The following is a 20,789-nucleotide window of genomic DNA, read 5'->3' on the forward strand; positions in this document are numbered from 1 at the left end:
AGATCTAAAATGTTGGAATTGGATACAGTGATAAAGTCTTATATCAATATGTAGACTCATAAATATTGGTTTTATGTTTTAACGGAGATATGATATTTTCTTATGAAATATCGCGTAATAGAGTAATTTGCATGCTTTACCATTCATTGTACCATTCTAAAAACCATGTGAATGTTGTAATATCAGTCAATCGGGTGGGAAAACAGCCCAATCATCGCTCTATAAAGGACTATGTCAATCATTTTGCAAGTTGAAATGACCCCTGATACTTTATGAATACTTTATAACAGTTTATTCATAAACTTAATGCTTCGTACTATAGGCCTGTGGCCTCTTCAGTGCTGAATAAAGATTGAAAATACATCAGTCAATCAAAGATGAAGGTAACTTTATACATCAGAGTTCTTTAGAATTAGTTCATGTTTTGTTCTTAGACCAACATTTCAACCATCGATTGTGTTCACATGTAGACTCAAACTGGTATATTAAAAAAATGTATACAGACAACAACAACTGTATTAGAAACAACAAGTTCTGTAGAGACTCATGTCTCCCATCCTTTGTTTGGTATGATTATGTCTTATAATTATTTTAGGATGGAAGGTACAGTTACCAAATAAAATATTCTGAAATATCAATTCATGATGACCATATTTCATAATCTATTTTTTAAAGTAACCCTCCTTACATTAAAGATAACTATTTAAAGAATATAGTACTTAAAGACATTGCAACAAACCGAATAATCAGGGAGAGACTTTATACTGAGGGGGGCGCGAAATATATCCGCCCGGGTGAGATTTTATTTCAGAACAGATTCGCGGGGGAGAATCTGTACCGGTATAAAATCTCCGGGGGGAAAATTTGTACGGGGGAGAGTTTATACCGGGACACCGTCCTTGATAGGACCATCCCCGATTAAAAGTTGTCAAAAGTCTGATCGAGATCCTGTGATTCGTGGCGGGAAATTTACCAAATTCGTTAAATCATTTATCTTATCACAACAACAATCAAATATTGTTGAGGAAGTTTCCAGGCGAATTAGTCCCGATTCTCCCGTTCTCAATCCGAATCTGATCCGATTTGTATCAGACCGAATCTGTCCCGACAGCGTCCCGATTCTCCCGAATGCGATCCGACAGAGGTCAGACAGTGATCGGACAGAGAACCGACAAAGTCGGCAAGATCTGCACGCAATCTGGACTCAATCCACAAGAAATGGCAATGAACAATTTCTCCAAAATCATGCCCGTTCATCCCGACAGTGTCCCGATCCACAGGACACCGTCCAGACAACACAGGACATTGTTACGATTTTGATCCGATACAGCTGAATCTGTCACGACATATATAGTCACGTTTGTAATCCGACTAGACAAAATCGGCTGAGTACCCCGAATGTTACGGGACGCACCATACTGCCGGGAGTGCTTGGCCGACCTCTCTGGACCTTTCCCGATCCGTAGGACTGTTACGAACGTATATGACTGCGTTCAGACAATGATTGGACATTCCAGATTATTGGGGATGGTAATCCGACTTTTCACTTTTCGTGTCGTAGCGCTGTCTGATCTCAAACAGGAGCCATACCCCTGCACTGTATGGACGTAGCATTATACAACTACAACCCCCTTTGAGATGAAATCTTAGTTGGTTGGTTGGTTGGTTGTTTAATACCGCACTCAGCAATATTCCAGCTATATGACGGCGGTCTGTAAATAATCGAGTCTAGATCTGGTCCAGTGATTGACATCGTGACTATCCATCTACTGAAATGGGATGACATGCATCAACCTGAGCACCCAATCCATTTAGTCGCCTCAAGCATAGGTTGCCGTGATCTATATTCTTTCCTGGGATCTCCACGGGTATTGAGGTGAAAAAAAGACAAGGAGTATGACAAATGTATAATGTAAGCATAGAGTATAGACTATTGACAATGCTGGAGATGAATGTGAAATAGTTATAAGGGACAAGGAGTATGACAAATGTATAATGTCAGGCATAGAGTATGGACCATTGATGATGCTGGTGATAGAATGTGAAATAGTTATAAGGGACAAGGAGTATGACACTTTTATAAATGCTTTTAAAAATGCTAATAATGGTCAAAGTGTGTGAAATATTAACATACTAGACAATGAGTATTACACATTGATAATACTATACATAGTGTATATATAGAATTCTAAATGGGTTCCCCTTATAAAACGAGTAAATAGGTCTGGTACGCGACAAGTATAGTTGCCTTTTACGGTAAGTATGAGATGCTGAAGACCTATTCTAACCCGGATCTTTACGGGCTTGTCGCAAGAGGCGACTAACGAATCGGGTTGTCAGGCTCACTATCCTGGTTGATGCATGTCATCGTATCCCATCTGCGTAGATGTCAATCACTGGATTGTCTGGTCCAGACTGGATTATTTACAGACCACCGCCATATAGCTGGGATATAGCTGAGTGCAGCGTTAAACAACAACAAACAATTTATATCAGATTTTCAACAGTATATATCTGTCATCATTACCAGTGGAACAACTTCAGTACAGATGGCAGTCATTGTACCCAGACAACGTAGGTCGTTGCTCATAATATCGATCACTAGATTTTCGGGTCCAGACTTGATTATTTACAGGCGGTAGCTGTAATAGTGCCGAGTGCGGCTTTAAACAACTAAAAACCTTTACCACAACGTCAGTTCAATCAAAGCAACGGTCATGTTTGTTGACAATATGTCAGTTTAACCGCCATAAGCACATGGTTATAGATGAGCAGTGTGCTGTTGTATAGTGTGAAGAAAGTTAAAGGATGTTAAACTAGACTGTTAATGTTTCAGTGTTCGAGCCTGAATCTATCCGACTACAGATGGTATTTGAAAAATGGATCATGCTGAAGATGTTTCTCGCTGCCGTAGCATCAGGTAGGACACCTGTCCTCTCGATAGCCGATCCTCTGTCACTGGTAGCGTCAGTGAGTTGGCCATTGGTAAAGCGAGTGAGTTGGTCATTGGTAGAGTGAGTGAGTTGGTCATTGGTAGAGCGAGTGAGTTGGTCATTGGTAGAGTGAGTGAGTTGGTCATTGGTAGAGTGAGTAAGTTGGTCATTGGTAGAGCGAGTGAGTTGGTCATTGGTAGAGTGAGTGAGTTGGTCATTGGTAGAGTGAGTAAGTTGGTCATTGGTAGAGTGAGTGAATTGGTCATTGGTAGAGTGAGTGAGTTGGTCATTGGTAGAGTGAGTGAGTTGGTCATTGGTAGAGTGAGTGAGTTGGTCATTGGTAGAATGAGTGAGTTGGTCATTGGTAGAGCGAGTGAGTTGGTCATTGGTAGAGCGAGTGAGTTGGTCATTGGTAGAGTGAGTGAATTGGTCATTGGTAGAGTGAGTAAGTTGGTCATTGGTAGAGTGAGTGAATTGGTCATTGGTAGAGTGAGTGAGTTGGTCCGCGGTAGACTGGAATGGAAAGGGAATTGGGATAGTTTGGTAGTCAGAAGACACCGGTTCCATTTACATGATCAAACACGGCCGCTATGATTATTTACCCACCTGAAAATGCCATTTATGTAGAAACGTCTCGATGGAATCATATCCCGTCATGCAATTAATTCATATAATTAAAGAGACGATTTATAGAGTAAAAGTTTACCAAGCCGGTAGACCAGATATATGCCAAATATATGCTCAACGTGTATAGAGTATGTTTCAGTACATAAATGTCATTGTAATCAGACCCCTCAACACATAAGAGGCACCGTGTGGGCCTGCTTCTTGTGGTATCCGTTCGGCATGTATCATTATTCAGAATGTTGGGCCGTTTGCCCAAATACATTTAATTTATTTATACTTATGGTGAGTTTGTGATAAGATTAGTGTTATGCATACTTGATATTTGTGATGAGAGTAGTGTGGTGAATATTTTGTATTTGTGATAAGATAAGTGTTGTGAATACTTTAGATTTGTGATGTGAGTAGTGTGGTGAATATTTTGTATTTGTGTGAGATTCGTGTTGTGAATACTTTACATTTGTTGTGATGTGAGTAGTCAGGTGAATATTTTGTATTTGTGATAAGATAAGTGTGGTGAATACTTGATATTTGTGATGAGAGGAGTGTTTTGAATATTTTGTATTTGTGATAAGATTAGTGTTGTGAATACTTTATATTTGTGATTAGAGGAGTGTGGTGAATATTTTGTATTTGTGATAAAATTAGTGTTGTGGATATTTATATTTGTGATGAGAGGAGTGTGGTGAATATTTTGTATTTGTGATAAGATTAGTGTTGTGAATATTTTGTATTTGTGATAAGATTAGTGTGTGAATACTTGATATTTGTTGTGATGTGAGTAGTGTGGTGAATATTTTGTATTTGTGATGAGATAAGTGTTCGGAATACTTTATATTTGTGTTGTGAGTAGTGTGGTAATTTTTTTTGTATTTGTGATAAGATTAGTGTTGTGAATACTTGATATTTGTGATAAGAGGAGTGTGGTGAATATTTTGTATTTGTGATAAGATTAGTGTTGTTAATACTTTATATTTGTGATAAGAGTATTGTGGTGAATATTTTGTATTTGTGATAAGATTAGTATTGTGAATACTTTATATTTGTGATGAGAGGAGTGTGGTGAATATTTTGTATTTGTGATAAGATTAGTGTTATGCACACTTGATATTTGTGATGAGAGGAGTGTGGTGAATATTTTGTATTTGTGTGAGATTCGTGTTGTGAATACTTTACATTTGTTGTGATGTGAGTAGTGTGGTGAATATTTTGTTTTTGTGATAAGATTGGTGTTGTGAATACTTGATATTTGTTGTGATGTGAGTAGTGTGGTGAATATTTTGTATTTGTGATAAGATTAGTGTTGTGAATACTTTATATTTGTCATGAGAGGAGTGTGGTGAATATTTTGTATTTGTGATAAGATTAGTGTTGTGAATACTTGAAATTTGTGATGAGAGGAGTGTGTTGAATATTGTGTGTTTGTGATAAGATTAGTGTAATGAATACTTGATATTTGTGATGTGAGTAGCGTGGTGAATATTTTGCATTTGTGTGAGATTAGTGTTGTGAATAATTTGTTTTTGTGAAGAGAGGAATGAATTTGGTGAATACATGTTGTTTTTGGTGAGTGTGATGCGTTTGTTGAAACCATTGTATTTGTGATTTAAATGATCAATTTTGGTGAACACTTGGTACGTATGGGGAGAGTGAAGAGTTTTTTTTTAATACATTGGATTAATGTTGAGAGTGATGAATTTGGTGAATACATTGTAGTTGTGGTGAAGGTGATGGTGACTACATCAGAATTATGTACTGGTATATGCTGAGTTGGTGAGTGTCAATCTCCTCCTGTTCCAGGGCAGCTGTTCCTGGCTATACTCTCCGTCGTTCCCCACACGAAGTACAAGTTTGAACAGGCCAGCTCGGAGTTCGTCCAGTGTTTCGCAGACAAGGGTCTGCTGACCAGTTCCGTAGGTCCGTTCATTTTGGGCGCTGGCATGACTCTAGCAGGAGCGGTGAGTGATAGATGTACACTGGCAGTAACATCTCCCACTAAATCATGATAAATAAGATATTGTGCGTACGTATATTGGGCTCCCCTCCATACACAAGGTGCATTCTCAAGACTAACCTAATTCATTGAATCCGTGTGCACTCGATTTTCATTCTCAGCTCCCTGGGGAGTTTACAACCTAATATATAATCAATGATCATGGACAAAACAATCTAGTAACTGACATTGTGAACGTTTCGGGCTAGAACTCGATGACTTACAATGCGCCATGATAGAATATTGTGGACGGCGGCGTTTAACATAATACTGTTGTGCTGGTGATTGTGGTGTGCCTTACATATATGCTATGCCTGATCTGTAACGTTGTAATGTTTTGTATGTTTTACCTGTTAATATTTCAGTGTCCTGGGATGGTGCTAATTCAAGTGGGAGCCTGGGTTCCTAACGCCAGTGAGTATTTGTAGAATGTCAATACCAGATTACAAGCTACAAGCTCCAGACAGGGTTATCCTAACGATCTTATTATTCGATCCTTATCTACACTGTATCCGTGCTTGTGGATTTCACTTCGGATTATTCTAAACACATTCTATTCTGAAAAGTAAAAGCATTTGAAACAATGATAGTGAGACAGATTAGAGAATACCCTCTCTGCCTGCTATTTACCTTTGTAATAATTTTCGTTGTTTTAATGCCGATCGCATTCCAATTCGACCTTTTACTCCGCTATCGTGCCTATATCTGCGTCAACATCTGAGGACACGCCCATTAGAGGTCGGGCCAGGTGAACTTTCTAATCAGCAAATCAGTGTCGAGGCTTCTAAATTCTCGGGAGGAGTGAACGAAGCATCCGAACAAGCATACTTGATCTCAAAAACGAGCATAATCGGAGTCTCGTCATTTTATTGTTGTTGATATATTATACACAATGTTGTTTCTGAGCGGCAATTGGAGCAGTATCGAAAAGCATATTTGTGTTCTGTGTTTTTTTATTTGTACAAATCAAACTATGGGCTACCCGTTGTGATGTATCTGAAATGCTGTTATTCCCATTTCACTTTCCCTGGCGCTATCACGGATTGCCAAGGGGTCCTAAGACTTGAGACCCATCACCCTTGGATTCCCTTGGCTACCTGTCGGCAAATCAGCGTTGGTTATTTATGTAAGGTATTGTCTGCATGTCTATTTCAGTCTTCACACTACTTGGAGCTTTAATCGGGGCGTTGCTGTTTGGTCTTGTCGCAACAACCGTCACCAGGATCACCAGACCGAACAATCCCTTTAAATTTCACCAGTGAGTTTTTGTGATGTATACTCAACAAAAGAAGTAAAGGCTCATGAATATTTTTTGGGATACTTTATTGTGAAAACTGAGCACACAATTTCATAAAAATATCTCCAAAAATATTCATGATCCCTTAATTTCAGTGTTCACTATAGCTTGTACCCTGCTTGTTGATAATGGGTCTTTGTTTTGCTAGGTGCATCAGAACTTTCAACTTCTGCTAACACGGTTTCACAACTAAACTGCCAGGCAAAATAAAGTACAGTAAATTACAGTTATAACGAACTCAAATTGACCACTAATTTTAGTTCGTTATAACCGTAGTTCGTTATAACCATATATACAACATCTATACAGCAAATGACCAGGATAAAAATATCAGTTCGTAATATCCGTCAGTTCGTTGTAAGCGCGTTCGTTATAAACGTATTTTACTGTAAACACCAATGTTTGAAGGCTGCTAAACTGAAACAAACGAGACTGTTTTCAGCCTAGTAACGTTTTGATAACGTTAGTGATTATTTTGAAAAATCCAATTTTAAAGTTTAAACTTTCTTTTGTCCGGCAGTTTACAAGTATTCTATGTATTTGTAGTAACATGTAGTAACATGAAGTAACATTTTAACAAACCAAAACCTACTGTTTTTATGCAATTTGTGCAAGTGGCGTGTGCTAACGACAGAGCAGGGCTTACCCTTTTCGCAAACACTTGATGGCGTCACTGATTTTCAGTGATCCTTTCATATAATTTCCACAAACGGATCAGAAGGTCCGCGGTTCGAATCCCATCACGGGACTAGGAAATGTTGTGGCCGCTACACTAACATCAGATGACGGTAGGTTTGAATACCATAGTTAGGCGTTACACACCAACCAACTAACCATAACAGGTTTCATTTGTAAACATCTCAGTCCCAAACACTCCACCCGTGAAGATCCGGGGTAGAATAGGTCTTCAGCAACCCATGCTTGCCGTAAAAGGCGTCTTACGGCATCAGGTGGTCAGTTTCGCTGACTTGGTTGATGCATGTCATCCAACCCAATTGCGATGCTCATGATATCAATCACTGGATTGTCTGGTCGAGACTCGATTATTTACAGACCGCCGTCATAAAGCTGGAATAGTGCTGAGTGCGGCGTTAAACAACAACAAAACCAACCAACCCAACTTAACACTGCACAGTTATTTATACGGCGTCAAGTACAGCAACCCTCCACTCATTGTTCCAGAATCCATACGAAACTAAACAAGCCGTACATTATGTTCGCCCTTCCCATGGCAGTGATGCTTGGAGTCGTGGTGTTTCTACTGGAGTTCTACATTCCCTACCAACAAGATGTAAAAGTAAGGAGATTTTACAGCACTTCGTTTACTTTCCTTTCCGCATTCAGAAAGACACACTACATAAACTGTTTAGAGCACTGAGTGAGTGCATCAGTTTTGCAAATACTCGCGACGAGACAAATCGTTCGCTAACGTATCTGTTTATCACAATTATATATTTAGTTCTCTTTCGAAATGCGCAAATTGCCAGTTAAAAGTATTTATATAGTACTAAGAGGGGCGGTCGGGAAGCATGGTGGTTAAAGCGTTTGCTCGTCACGCCGAAGACCCGGGTTCGATTCCGACATGGGTACCGTGTGTAAAGCCCGTTTCTGGTGTCCCCCGCCGTGATATAACTGGAATATTGCTAAAAGCGGCTTAAAACCATACTTACTCACTCACTTTATGTGGGACTGTGGGATTGCCTTGTGGTTAAAGCGATCGCTCGTCACGTCAGTGACAGTATTTATATAGTACTGAGAGTCTGTAAGAAAGATGATTAGATTCATGTTTACTTGTTATTCTAATGTCAAAAGATTGTTTGGATGTTTGTTTGTTGTTTATCGGGTGGCCCAGTTGCGTCACTTGGGCACGCCAGAAACCTATGATTGTTAATTCGAATCCCGGTTCGCCCCGATTATGTTTCTAAGGTGTGAGCACCATACCCGTGCTCGTGGATTTCACCGAAGTGGTAAAGGTCTGAGACCTGCATCACTTCGGGCTTTCCTACCACATTAAGCTGACACGCCGCGATATAACTGGAATACTGGAAAACCCAACTCACTCACTCACTTACTCCCAATTGCGTGGATCGATGCTCATGGTGTCAATCACTGGATTGTCTGGTCCAGACTCGATTATTTACATACCGCCGTCATATAGCTGGAATATTGCTGAGTGCGGCGTCAAACAACTTACAAACAAACAAACAAACAAACGTTGGAACGGCGGGGATGGATAGTGGTTGAAGCTTTCGCGCGTCATGCAGAACGACCAGGTGACTTTCTCACTATACAGTGTAGGTACACATTACTGGTGTACCTCGCCGACGTATTGCCTGGTTGGTTTTTTTTTTGGTTTTTTTTTTTTGGGGGGGGGGGGGGGGGGGGGGGTATTATGTGAGAGTATACTATTCATGCATTTACTTACTTCATTTGCAGCGGCCGGAAAAATTATCCTACAACATCATCAAGACCATTGCATGGCCTCCGTATGTCTCAGGTGAGAACAGTCATATAAGCGGAGTCAGTGACTGCGTGAGATCACGATTCTTTGACCAGTTTTCCAGTTATATGACGAATTGTGGTGTCTGAGGCGACTGGTAAGAATCAATGACGCACATGCCCTCCTTTTTTTCTCGTGTGAAAATATCAATAATGACAGTGTCTTGTTATTTTGATATTCTCGAGAGTTGGGGATGTCGGTTGCAGGGGCTATTTTGAAGAAAACATGTATTACGTTGTTCAAGAAAAAAACTTGAAAAATTATTCTGGGCAACAATCACTAAATAAAAAACAACATATTTTGAAGATACTTGATCTTGTTTTCAAGTGTTTGAGGTTTTATCTCTCCATAATACACATATACAACAAATGGAAATACAAGCGACAAATCCTTTCTATAATAAAAAATAATAACTGCTAAAAGCAGAGGCCATTGTGCGTGACTGTTGTTGCTGTGTATGTTGTGCGTGACTGTTGTTGCTGTGTATATTGTGCGTGACTTTTGTTGCTGTGAATTATGTACCTGATTGTTGTGGCTGTGTGTTGTTGCTGTATATGTTGTGCCTGAGTGTTGTTGCTGTATATGTTGTGCATGACTGTTGTTGCTGTGAATTATGTGCCTGAGTGTTGTTGCTGTTTATGTTGTGCCTGAGTGTTGTTGCTGTGAATGTTGTACCTGGTTATTGTGGCTGTGTATGTTGTGCCCGTGTGCTGTTACTGTGTATGTTGTGCCTGATTGCTGTTGCTGCGAACGTTGTGCCTGTGTGGTGTGGCTGTGAATGTTGTACCTGATTGTTGTTGTTGTGAATTATGTACCCGAGTGTTGTTGCTGCGAAGTATGTGCGAGTGTGTTGTTGCTGTGTATGTTGTGCCTGAGTCTTGTTGCTGTGAGTTATGTGCCTGAGTGTTGTTGCTGTGTATGTTGTGCCTGTGTGTTGTTGGTGTGTATGTTGTGCCTGAGTGTTGTTGCTGTGAATGTTGTGTCTGTGTGTTGTTGGTGTGTATGTTGTGCCTGAGTGTTGTTGGTGTGTATGTTGTGCCCGAGTGTTGTTGGTGTGTATGTTGTGCCTGAGTGTTGTTGGTGTGTATGTTGTGCCTGAGTGTTGTTGCTGTGAATGTTGTGTCTGTGTGTTGTTGCTGTGTTTGTTGTGCCTGAGTGTTGTTGGTGTGTATGTTGTGCCTCTGTGTTTTTGTTGGTGTGTATGTTGTGCCTGAGTGTTGTTGGTGTGTATGTTGTGCCTGAGTGTTGTTGCTGTGTATGTTGTGTCTGTGTGTTGTTGCTGTGTATGTTGTGCCTGAGTGTTGTTGCTGTGAATTATGTGCCTGAGTGTTGTTGGTGTGTATGTTGTGCCTGAGTGTTGTTGGTGTGTATGTTGTGCCTGTGTGTTGTTGTAGTGAATGTTGTGCCTGTGTGTTGTTGGTGTGTATGTTGTGCCTGATTGTTGTTGCTATGTATGTTGTGCTTGTGTGTTGTTGTAGTGAATGTTGTGCCTGAGTGTTGTTGGTGTGTATGTTGTGCCTGAGTGTTGTTGGTGTGTATGTTGTGCCTGAGTGTTGTTGGTGTGTATGTTGTGCCTGGTTGTTGTTGCTGTAAATGTTGTGCCTGTGTGTTGTTGTTGTGAATTATGTACCTGATTGTTGTTGCTGTAAATGTTGTGCCTGTGTGTTGTTGTTGTGAGTTATGTACCTGATTGTTGTTGCTGTGTATGTTGTGCCTGTGTGTTGTTGTAGTGAATGTTGTGCCTGTGTGTTGTTGCTGCGTATGTTGTGCCTGGGTGTTGTTATTGTGAATTATGTACCTGATTGCTGTTGCTGTGTATGTTGTGCCTGTGTGTTGTTGTAGTGAATGTTGTGCCTGTGTGTTGTTGTAGTGTATGCTGTGCCTGATTGTTGTTGTTGTGTATGTTGTGCATGAGTGTTGTTGCTGTGAATTATGTACCTGATTGTTGTTGCTGTGAATGTTGTGCCTGTGTGTTGTTGCTGCGTATGTTGTGCCTGGGTGTTGTTGCTGTGAATGTTATGCCTGGGTGTTGTTGCTGTGTATGTTGTGCCTGTGTGTTGTTGTTGTGGGTTATGTACCTGATTGTTGTTGCTGTGTATGTTGTGCCTGTGTGTTGTTGTTGTGAGTTATGTACCTGATTGTTGTTGCTGTGTATGTTGTGCCTGTGTGTTGTTGTAGTGAATGTTGTGCCTGTGTGTTGTTGCTGCGTATGTTGTGCCTGGGTGTTGTTGCTGTTAATGTTGTGCCTGTGTGTTGTTGTTGTGAATTATGTACCTGATTGTTGTTGCTGTGTATGTTGTGCCTGTGTGTTGTTGTAGTGAATGTTGTGCCTGTGTGTTGTTGTAGTGTATGCTGTGCCTGATTGTTGTTGTTGTGTATGTTGTGCCTGTGTGTTGTTGTTGTGAATTATGTACCTGATTGTTGTTGCTGTGAATGTTGTGCCTGTGTGTTGTTGTAGTGAATGTTGTGCCTGTGTGTTGTTGCTGCGTATGTTGTGCCTGGGTGTTGTTGCTGTGAATGTTTTGCCTGTGTGTTGTTGCTGTGAATGTTGTGCCTGTGTGTTGTTGCTGTGAATGTTGTGCCTGTGTGTTGTTGCTGCGTATGTTGTGCCTGGGTGTTGTTGCTGTGAATGTTGTGTCTGTGTGTTGTTGTAGTGAATGTTGTGCCTGTGTGTTGTTGCTGTGTAGGTTGTGCCTGTGTGTTGTTGTAGTGAATGTTGTGCCTGTGTGTTGTTGCTGCGTATGTTGTGCCTGGGTGTTGTTGCTGTGAATGTTGTGCCTGTGTGTTGTTGTTGTGAATTATGTACCTGATTGTTGTTGCTGTGTATGTTGTGCCTGTGTGTTGTTGTAGTGAATGTTGTGCCTGTGTGTTGTTGTAGTGTATGCTGTGCCTGATTGTTGTTGTTGTGTATGTTGTGCATGAGTGATGTTGCTGTGAATTATGTACCTGATTGTTGTTGCTGTGAATGTTGTGCCTGTGTGTTGTTGCTGCGTATGTTGTGCCTGTGTGTTGTTGCTGTGAATGTTGTGCCTGGGTGTTGTTGCTGTGTATGTTGTGCCTGTGTGTTGTTGTAGTGAATGTTGTGCCTGTGTGTTGTTGTAGTGTATGCTGTGCCTGATTGTTGTTGTTGTGTTTGTTGTGTCTGTGTGTTGTTGTTGTGAATTATGTACCTGATTGTTGTTGCTGTGAATGTTGTGTCTCTGTGTTGTTGTAGTGAATGTTGTGCCTGTGTGTTGTTGCTGCGTATGTTGTGCCTGGGTGTTGTTGCTGTGAATGTTGTGCCTGTGTGTTGTTGTTGTTAATGTTGTGTCTGTGTGTTGTTGTTGTGAATTATGTACCTGATTGTTGTTGCTGTGTATGTTGTGCCTGTGTGTTGTTGTAGTGAATGTTGTGCCTGTGTGTTGTTGTAGTGTATGCTGTGCCTGATTGTTGTTGTTGTGTATGTTGTGCATGAGTGTTGTTGCTGTGAATGTTGTGCCTGTTCGTTGTTGCTGTGAGCTATGTACCTGATTGCTGTGGCTGTGTATGTTGTGCATAAGTGTTGTTGCTGTGAATGTTGTGCCTGAGTGTTGTTGCTGTGAATGTTGTGCCTGTGTGGTGTTGCTGTGAATTATGTCCCTGAGTGTTGTTACATTGTATGTTGTGCCTGTTTGTTGTTGCTGTGAATTATGTACCTGATTGATGTTGCTGTGTATGTTGTGCCTGAGTGTTGTTGCTGTGAATTATGTGCATGAGTGTTGTTGCTGTGAATGTTGTGCCTGAGTGGTGTTGCTGTGAATGTTGTGCCTGAGTGGTGTTGCTGTGTATGCTGTGCCTGATTGTTGTGCCTCTGTGTTGTTCCCGTGTATATTGTACCTGTGCCCGTGTATGTGTCTGATTGAGCCATTATGTTTACTGTCAGGCATCATCGTCGGGGTCTTACAAGTGCCAGTCGTACTCGTCTTGGGCGACACTATTGGCGGAAGTACCAGCTATGTCACTATTACGTCACAGTGGGTTGTGTCAAAAACACTGCAGAAGAAACTTCCGTATATGGCAGCGAAACGAACCGGGATTGGCAACTGGTGGCAGGTAGGATATTTATTTTCGGTGAATTATAACACAAAAGCATATTGAATTAACTCGGTATGACGTTTAAGACTATTCCAGATTACTGTCCAGGAAGAATTCTTACCCGCACTGTCTACTATCGCCACTGGGGTTGCGGATAACCCAGGATTTCGAGTTATGATTTGAAAATTTATTCTTAATACACAAAAGTCTTTCCTCGTATGAGCAAGTCCTGTGCGAAACTGATCCAAAATGCAATTAATAGTTAGAATAGTTAAAACTTGTAGAATCAGATCACAGTAACGTATGTGAATGTGTTATTGTTTTAACCGTAAGACTGTCATATTGTCTTCCTGCTTACAAACCTCATTCTTACAAACCTCACATAACATATTTAGTACCGGTATTTAGACCAAAACTATTGTGTATTATTGTGTATCTGATAAGTCGCTGTATTCCTTCTTAAGAAATGCGTTCAAAAAGCTTAACATTTCTCCTTTCCAATGTGTTTAACCATCACTGTATTTTGCCTTTCCGTGAACGAATTGACTGATAAACACCAAGCAGTAGAAGTATCAAAACGCCTTCTTGGTTTAGTGTGCCAGGTGTTCTTAAGTCTTGCATATGTTTACGTCAAGACAAGAAACCTTTATGAATAACAGCTTTTGTATTGTTTGTAACGGCATGTCAGGGCAACTTCCTGCCAATTCATCCTCAGTTGAATATTGAATAATGGCATTGGGTTCATATTTTTACATGTTAAATGTTAAAGAATTTACCTCAGATTACATGGTATAATTAGATAGATATCCTATTGAAATCTTAGTATAGATGGGAATAGTGTCATATTGGGGCAAGCTTATGTCTCACCCCATATGTATTGTGTTATGTATTATTTGTCAAATAGTACCGATGGTTGTAAGTTTGCTTTACTAAAAAACGTTAAAACCATCCTCCTGGATACAGGCATGCCATTTGCTGGATGTCTCAAAGTGTGCCCAGTGTCGGTTGACTAAAAATAATGTAGCATTAGTTTTGTTAGATCAATTTACTCAGACCTGGCGCACATCTGCAGAATGTTCATCAAAAGGATAATATTATGTATTGTTCAAACAATTACCTCACTTAGAACCCTATTTGTAACAATTACCCTATACATTTCGTATTTGGCTCACTAGAATAAGAACAACAAACCACAGACTCCCTTTTGAGACCGGACGATGGGTAAAAATAAAACAGTAAAACAGAAAATGTCTGTGTAACTTAACAATGTGTAATGAATACCATTTCCTACTTGTATGCCCATCACTAATCAATCAACGAAAAGCCCTTTTACCAAAATATTTTTGTACCAATCCCACAGTTGAAACATGTATCAATCTAATGCAAAGTGATCATGTCCCCCTACTAGTTTAAGTCTCACACCATATCAAATAGTGTCTGTGTTTATTTTGACTTGTATGTGATAAGTGGTTATATATGTTTAACGATGTATGTTCTTTGTGTCACTGTGTGTGATGTTTTAGAATAAAAATACTGTTCTGTTCTACAGAAGGTAGGTTTGATGTACGAAAATAACAATATAACTTGGAAGCCAACAGAATTAAGCGGATAGAAGCCTGGGTGCCGTTGTACAGAGCGAACCTAGCGCTAAGGTGATCGTAACTCCCATACCATAACAGACTGACGACAGGCGTAGCTCTAAGATGATCGTAAATCCCATACCATAACAGACTGACGACAGGCGTAGCTCTAAGGTGATCGTTACTCCCATACCATAACAGACTGACGACAGGCGTAGCTCTAAGATGATCGTAACTCCCATACTTTAACAAAGACTTACGACAGTCGTAGCTCTAAGGTGATCGTAACTCCCATACCATAACAGACTTACGACAGGCGTAGCTCTAAGGTGATCGTAACTCCCATACTTTAACATAGACTTACGACAGTCGTAGCTTTAAGGTGATCGTAACTCCCATACCATAACAGACTTACGATAGGCGTAGCTCTAAGGTGATCGTAACTCCCATACTTTAACATAGACTTACGACAGTCGTAGCACTAAGGTGATCGTAACTCCCATACCTTAACATAGACACGACAGTCGTAGCTCTAAGGTTGTTTTGTACAACGGCACCCAGTTAAATACAGTGAAAGTAAAGTTAATAACAGTGTTATAACAAAGAGCTGACTGACAATATACCAATAAAATGATGAGGATGTCCACTTGCGAGTCACGATGTCATCTGTTCATATCAACCTGAAATTTGAAAAAAACAGGTTCCTACCAATGATGACAGCTTGCATTTCCGATCCAGTTTCAATAAGACCGTCATGTGAACCACGTTAGAAAGTATTTAATTCATTGGTAAGCCTTCGTTAGAAAATGAACTCGTTATATAATGTAGTGCCTGAGTGGTTCATTCTGGGCGCAACAGATTTACTTCGTTTCATTTTGAATTTCTACCCCCCAATCCATTTACCGTATTCGACGGAATAAGCGCCCAGGGAGCTCTCAAAATTAGAAATGGGGGGCTCTTCGTGGTTTATGCTGACAGCCTGAAATGTTTATGTACGACAGATATATGTTTCCAGAATTTAATTGGCCATAAATAAGGGTGCATATAACACACGTGTGCGTATTATACCGAATAAATAAGTCTTGTGTATATTGATCAGTCGGAAGGGATGCAAATTAGGCTTGTTCACTAGCCAATATATCAGCAAATATCGCCGTGGGCGCTTATTAGAGCGGGGCGCTTATTACGTCGAATACGGTTGTCGCCTCTTACGACAGCAAAGGTTGGGACCTATATATTCTAACCCGGAATCCAAACGAGTTGAACCGTCAACACTTTATATTAAATCGTCTCGTTCTTTAGGTGATCTACGTATGCTGTGCTATCATTGGTGGACTTGTGTCGGCGGTGACGTCACACTCATTAGCCTCGATCCAGGGTGTCGGGGTACTTGAAGGCTTCTTTGGTGGAATGTTGATGCTACTGGGGGCGAGGCTAGCCGCCGGGTGTACAAGGTAAGGCTAGACATACGTTCACGGTGTTCTTTTCTTGTCGTCTGGCCGCCACAGAACTGAAATATATTTCAAAGGGCCGTTATATAAATTCATCCTCTTACTTGACTGACATCGTAAAATCGATTTTTCCATGAGTGGCGCAACTCCTTTTTATATCAAGAGATGAGGTAAACATGTCACTGGACAAGAAAGCCCAACTGTTCATTTCTTAATTTAATTGTTTACTGATATCTGTCTGAAAACAAAGGTGTAAAGAAAACAGAATGGAATTTTTCCGACATATAGTGACATTTCACTCGAGTGAAGTATTGATTCTCGATTTTCAGATACATATCATATTTCATCACACAAAAACCCATAACGAAACGTTATATTTCTCTATTCAAAATGCACATCACAATTGTTCTCAACGTAATGTTATTTTACTTCCCTTTGCATGTGTTTTTGCCGGTCGCCACCTTTGGGACAGGATACACTCACCTTTTTCGGAACATCTTGTATCATCACCATTTGATCGTGCTTCAAAAACACGTTAATGAAATATACGGTATAAACATTGGACTTTGCTTTCAGCAGAGATGTATTGTCATTATGATAAAATCCTATTGTTGCCATTACCAAAAATGGAAACATCTTCACAGATAAGCCTATATAGACATCATATTGAAATACTAAAACACTGTACGATCGCAATACTGTCGATTGGAGTGATAAATGGGACAGTGGCTTAAAGAAGATTACTCACGTCAAAGCAAGGCAAAGTTATTTGGTGTTTTCCGGTTAGCAAATAAGTCCCCAGCAATCTATGCTTGTCGTAGGAGGCACTATAATGCATCAGTTCGTCAGGTTTGATTGACTGTGTGTCGTGGGACGTTGCTCATAATATCAATCACTGGTTTCTCTAGTTTTAGAGCTTCGTTCCACAAAGCAAATTTAGCCCTACGATTGTCTTAAGTCAGTGCTAATGAATGAGAGTAACGATCGTTTCAGCTCTGAGATCGCTTTGTGGAACAGGGCTCAGGCCGCCATCATATTGCTGGAATATTGCTGAGTGCAGTTTTAGACATAAAAAAGTCAAGCCTAAAAGCATAAGACAAAATATAACTTTTTTATTTTTTATATTTTTCAGTGGCCACGGTCTTTCAGGAATGGGTATGCTAGCCTGGCTGAGTTTCATAGCAGTGCCGTTCATGTTTGGCGGGGCCATAGCAACAGCTTTCATCATGAGAGCAGTGAATGGTTCATTAGACCGTTATGTGTGGACTACACTGAACTTGTAAACAGGAGTTGATGCCAATGCTGATCTCGACCGCCTGGTGTCTTTGTCTAGTCGATATCCTGCAATGTGTGGTGCCAGTGTTCAGATCAGACCCTGTAACAGAACTGAAAATAACGGATGTATTGAGACATCCACAGTATTTGAGTGATCTTGATAATAAAATGTATGTTGACAATGGTGACGGAACGGAATATGATGCTGCATTTTATTGAGAGTGGAATAGAATAGAAAGGACATGTTGTGCATCATTGTGGACCAATGTGCATTGTTCTTACTTGTTCTAACAAAGACTTCGGTGGCTCATTCGTCTTGTACGCCATAATACACTGTGCAGAGCTGTGTCCCTTAGGCGGGCCAGGAACCTTTGATCGTTGTTTCGAATCCTAGGTTCGCCCCGAGTAATTTACTGATGAAAAGAAAATAAGGAAACAATGAAAACTATAGGGACGTAAGGTTTATACACAGTACGTTTGAAATAGCGTCATACAAATTCGACACGTCAGCATCAAATGTTGACATGTGTTTTTATGCATTGTTTCCAACGATATTTGGTCGACACCTATGATAGGATATTTTACTGTGTCTAAAAACTAAGTGTTCTCTAATTCAGTTTCATCAGTTTATTTCTTACACGCCTGTGGGTGAGAAACCCATTTGAGATAACTGGTATCAAACATATGTGTGAGATCGAATTCCAGGCCCGTGACTGGCTACTCCATGGTGATGACCTGGGGTCAGATGATGACGGACTACTTTCCTTAGTGTAAGTCATTCATAAGTTGCTCGTGCTTCAGTCGAATGTTCACCTAAGTCTGTATTGAACCACAGGACCGTGTAATTAATAATTAAAGTAAACAAACTCGTCCTCGTCTGAGAGTTTGTTTGTTATTATTTTCAGATACATTATCTGTTGGTATGTCAACATTATCGGTTTTTTTCAGAGTGTAAACCCCCTGGATGCCACAGCGACAGATATGTCCCTCCTCTTCAGCCCTCACTTCGAAATCGAATAAAAGTCAAAATACATCAAGCAGACTAATACTCTTCACAGTTTTGAATTCCCCCTTCTGTTAATCATTTACTGTCATTTTAGGCAATTCAAATTACTGAAAATACTGAAAATTGTAAATATCGCCATATCACAATTCACGGCGTTATATAAATATTTACTGTGTGTTCAGAAATCTAAATATCGGATATTCACTCGAATAATTAAAGTAGAAAAATAGCATATTAGCCATCACGGGTATCAAATCACTAATGATAATTCTGAAATGCCGAAGTGTACGTTCTGCCATATTGGATTGTGTTTACAAAATGACGGTTATGAGACGCCTATTCGATCAGGTATATTTCAAACTCAGCTGCTATATATGCATCCCTGAATTCCTCATACATTTTCGAAACAATGGATAAATGGTCTTTGTCACCAATGCAGATTATCTAGATGAAATCATGCGAATATGAATTAGGTATGGTACTATGCTCGGAAAAATGTACTTGCTGAAATGCAAACAAAGCAAAATTCAGATTTTACACTGTGTAGCATTTTCAGAGGTACTTCGTCTAATTCTTGCATACATTGGCTCGATCACGCGTTTGAGAATATTCATGGGAAGAGTATCGTTGCACTAATTATGGAAATACACATATACATGACAATGATGTGGTAAATGCAACAGAAGCCGTAAATGTTTCCGTCTTGTGTGATGCCATGACTGACGCTAAATCACGCACAACGATGACGGTTGTTATCCTGTACATCATGTTTGTAACGTCACATCCTGTACTTCATCCTGATAACTTCTTGATTACATTGTTAACTGCTGTGTATACTTATTGTTTACTTATTTGGGAGCAATAGTATGTCGCTTCCTTCATAAATCTGCAAATAACGTTATTTTACTAACGTTATTGTATCCGCTTCATATTAGTATCTACTGCATAGGTTCTAAAATGACATAATGGTATAGAAGTATGAACACTACATCGATGAAACATGCAACAGTTTCTTGGTCATGGTCCTCTTGTGACACGTAATATTCACCCGTGATCCGGGGTAGAATAGGTCTTCAGCAACCCGTGCTTGCCGTAAAAGGCGACTATGCTTGTCGTAAAGAGGCGACTAACGGGGTCGGGTGGTCAGGCTCGCTGACTTGGTTAATGCATATCATCGAATCCCGATTGTGTGGATCGATGTTCATGATGACAATCACTGGATTGTCTGGTCAAGACTCGATTATTTACAGAATGCAGCGTTAACAACAAACAAAACAAACAAAGATCATGCAATATTCCAGCAGCTCCATCCTTTGGTGTCTATATTTCTCAACGTTTGAGGTACATTTAGAGATTTGCAAGAACGTCATGAGGCTCTTCCCTGTAAGTTGCGTGACAAGGGGAACAGCACAGCCAGAATACAGATGCTCGAATGCTGTTTTTTTCTGGTCAAAGAACTTTCAGTGAAGGGTCCAGTGTGTTTGCAACAGTTACTGTTACTAACATTTTGGTAAGGACCATTTCTGGTTAGGATTATGTCACTTCCGGTTTCAGAGAAGACTTACTGTTCTGGAACGTTCAGATCAGCTGATAAGTCCCAAACTGATAATTTCGTTTTAAATAAATCATTTTTAGTTTAAGACCTTAGAGAAATGTTTACCCAATGCCCGAACTGACCAAGTTACAATGTTCATGGTACACGAAGAGCAAATATATATGCAACACCTTCATCAGACCAATGACTCAACCCCCAAAAAAATCAAAAAGCGATAGGCACTAGATAACCCGTTTATGGTACACTATATTTTTCTTGTTTTGAATATCCATATATCCACTGCAGAAGACCTTCACGGCAAGACGTGCCAATGTGAAGACAGTGAATGTTCTTTCCTGAATCCGTGTCGCAGCTTTCAGTGTCTCAACTGCATGAGAGTTCTACACATATAGTGCCAACAACAATATGATCATGCAGATATGGGGAAATATGACCTAAGTCAAAGAACTAAAAAATACAGGCATCTGATGATGCAAAACATTGCCGAAGAGAGAGAGAGAGAGCGAGAGAGAGAGAGAGAGA

The 20,789-nt window shown here is 40.2% G+C and overlaps 1 protein-coding gene across 1 annotated transcript in view; it reads left to right on the forward strand.

Annotated features, from left to right (window-relative positions):
* Positions 1–18,587, forward strand: part of LOC124131263 — a 31,208-nt gene extending 12,621 nt beyond the window's left edge. Inside the window, exons 2-10 of the mRNA XM_046494411.2 lie at positions 2,837–2,920; positions 5,358–5,515; positions 5,916–5,964; positions 6,706–6,808; positions 8,030–8,144; positions 9,284–9,344; positions 13,249–13,418; positions 16,283–16,434; positions 17,564–18,587. Of these exons, the coding sequence (XP_046350367.2) occupies positions 2,837–2,920; positions 5,358–5,515; positions 5,916–5,964; positions 6,706–6,808; positions 8,030–8,144; positions 9,284–9,344; positions 13,249–13,418; positions 16,283–16,434; positions 17,564–17,714 (1,043 nt within the window). The 3' untranslated portion in view covers positions 17,715–18,587. The remainder of the gene's footprint in view (positions 1–2,836; positions 2,921–5,357; positions 5,516–5,915; positions 5,965–6,705; positions 6,809–8,029; positions 8,145–9,283; positions 9,345–13,248; positions 13,419–16,282; positions 16,435–17,563) is intronic.
* Positions 18,588–20,789: the final 2,202 nt, after the last annotated feature.

The sequence above is a fragment of the Haliotis rufescens genome, unplaced genomic scaffold (assembly GCF_023055435.1).
Source record: "Haliotis rufescens isolate VD_foot unplaced genomic scaffold, xgHalRufe1.0.p SCAF_14, whole genome shotgun sequence".
Classification (NCBI taxonomy): domain Eukaryota; kingdom Metazoa; phylum Mollusca; class Gastropoda; order Lepetellida; family Haliotidae; genus Haliotis; species Haliotis rufescens.